The sequence below is a fragment of the Pygoscelis adeliae genome, unplaced genomic scaffold, assembly GCF_000699105.1.
Source record: "Pygoscelis adeliae isolate BGI_AS28 unplaced genomic scaffold, ASM69910v1 Scaffold282, whole genome shotgun sequence".
Classification (NCBI taxonomy): domain Eukaryota; kingdom Metazoa; phylum Chordata; class Aves; order Sphenisciformes; family Spheniscidae; genus Pygoscelis; species Pygoscelis adeliae.
Window position 1 is genome coordinate 340474 of NW_008824352.1, and position 2383 is coordinate 342856.

The 2383-nt window shown below is 45.5% G+C and overlaps 1 protein-coding gene across 1 annotated transcript in view; it reads left to right on the forward strand.

Moving 5' to 3' along the window:
• The window catches only part of CALN1 (calneuron 1), a 138301-nt gene extending 136156 nt beyond the window's left edge, over positions 1-2145 (forward strand). Inside the window, exon 6 of the mRNA XM_009319275.1 lies at positions 2018-2145. Within this exon, the coding sequence (XP_009317550.1) occupies positions 2018-2145 (128 nt within the window). The remainder of the gene's footprint in view (positions 1-2017) is intronic.
• The last annotated feature ends 238 nt before the right edge of the window (positions 2146-2383 follow it).

The following is a 2383-nucleotide window of genomic DNA, read 5'->3' on the forward strand; positions in this document are numbered from 1 at the left end:
CCTGCTGAGCCCCAACCGACAGCAAGAGGCTCTCTCTGGGTCTGCAACACCTCTACATTTCAGCACAGACCTTTCCTCTTTCTTCTGAAGTTATTTGGTAGGTTATTTGGTGCACCTTCATTCCGTAAAGAACAATAACAATGACTTACCTGGATCCTGCTGCTCTAAAACTCTGTTTTTACTTGATAGTGTAACAGAAGACTAAAGAAATTGTTCAATTCAGGAACACTTCTGCAAGAAACACTTCTGCAAGAAACACTGAACACACTTTACTCTCTTCCTTTGAATAGGAGAGTTGCCATCACAAAAAGCCCTGGCCAGTCTTCGACTGCTGCTCCTGGTCACCGTAATCAGCATCAGAGCCCCGCACTGAACGGCAGTGCTGACTGTGATGGCTTATGTCACTGTTTTGTCTACTGGCTGGGAGCGTTTTCAAAGTACAGAAATAACAGAAAAATAAATAAATAACTAAAGCTGTGATTTAACAAGCTTTTCAAAGTGCCAGGGCATCATGCACAAAACCAAGGAACCACAGTATTGATTCTGTGTGCATTATAAAAGTGAGCAAAGGAATCAAGGAATAGAGCAGTGCAAGCAGAAAGCAAGTAATTTAGGAGAGCTGCCATAAGGGGGGTTTCATTATCTGCACAGAACATAGCGAGTCCCTTGGAGCACTGGTAGTCCAGCGCTTCCCTGCCCTGGGCAGTCTGACTCAAAGTGCTGCCTAACGAGGGCTTCTTGTGCCTCCGGCGCTGAGCTGATGCTGGGGGACTGCGTGGGAGCTGGGATTAGGACACAGGCACTGCTAAATCCTGGCCAGAGGAGGTGAGGGGGGAATGAAACAAGTGTTCAAAATGCAGCATCCAATGCTCCCCGCCCTCTGTGCGATGAGGTTCAAGCCTGGATCAGAACAAGGGGTTTTTCCATATATTCTAAAAATATTCTCCTGGACTTTTCCAAACATAGGCACTTGGAGCCTTTTCCTGGTCGCCTTTTAGGTTTATTGTAATTCTGAGCTTGTTGTCAACCATCTGAAAGTCTCCCATCATCACAAACCCATCCATGAGGAAAAGGCGATGGGTACATCCCTTCTCAGGCCAGAACAAGACTATGCGTTACTGCCCATAGCGGCAGGGCAGAACTATCCATCCCGTGCGTGAGGATCTTCGGGCTTTCTGTGATTATCTCGGGGGACCTTCAAGGCTTTTTCAAACAGATTAATCTTCATAGTACCCCAATACCACATATTGTTCTGATATTCATAGGTAGGGAGGCTAAGACAGAGACATAAACAGGCTTTAGCAAGTCACAGCATGAATCCTCGTTGATGAACTTAAAAAAAAATTAAAATTAAATAAAATAAGTCAAATGCTAAAAATCCCAAGTCTGTCTGCATTTTAACTGCCGCAAATTCCTCTCACCTCTTTCGACAATTATTCTGCAAGCATTCATTTGAAAAGGTTCTTAACAAGTCTGATTTTGCTTAGGCACAGAAAAACCTAAAGACAGTTTGGAGAAATGACTAACGCACCGTGCATACTCATGGGACCCACCACAGTGGTTTTTTAAGTGTTGTCGGGGAGCACTTCTTGAATCTCTGCTCATTCCCAGTTGACCTGGATGAGTCTAAGGGATTCACAGAAGACCAATATTTCCAATTAAAGAACTTCAGAGAGAACTTCATGAAGAGCTTAAAAGAAATACACAGATAAACCAAAACACACCTACAAGTATTTGAAGGGTTTAAAAGCCAAGATGGGAGAGAAAGGACTTCCTGCACTATGAGAGGGTGGTCTATTAGGAAAGTTGGTTTGGAAGCAGTGAAAGGTAAGGTGGGTTATTTGGAAATGTCCCAGCAGGGAGAGGTAAGACTTGGCCGGCGCAGGGGATCTCTGAGGTGGGGACTAGAGGGTTATGCCAAGGTAATAATCAGAGGCAAAGGAGGATTTCTGAGCTCAGACGATCCTGGTGAAAAGCAGAAACGTAACTTTTCATCTTTCCCATGTCTTCCCTGCAGTGCACGCCCAGAAGCAGAACAGACAGACCTGCGTACGGAAGAGCCTTATCTGCGCGTTTGCCATGGCCTTTATTATAAGCGTGATGTTGATTGCGGCCAACCAGATCCTGCGGAGCGGCATGGAGTAGCCTCTCACCATGACACTGTGAACCAAACTGACCATGCATGCGCATGCCACCGGGTGAGCTTCCCCCGAACCGACTCTCACACGGCAAAGAGACAGAGGCAGGCAGATAAAGCACCATTCGACAAGGAGCCTGAGGCCAGCAGCGTAATGTGTCTTGTGAATCAACTACATCCTTTTGGCAGGGACATAAAAGGGCTGTCTTAATGCTTTAAAGGTTTTGTTTCCTAATGCAATAAAAA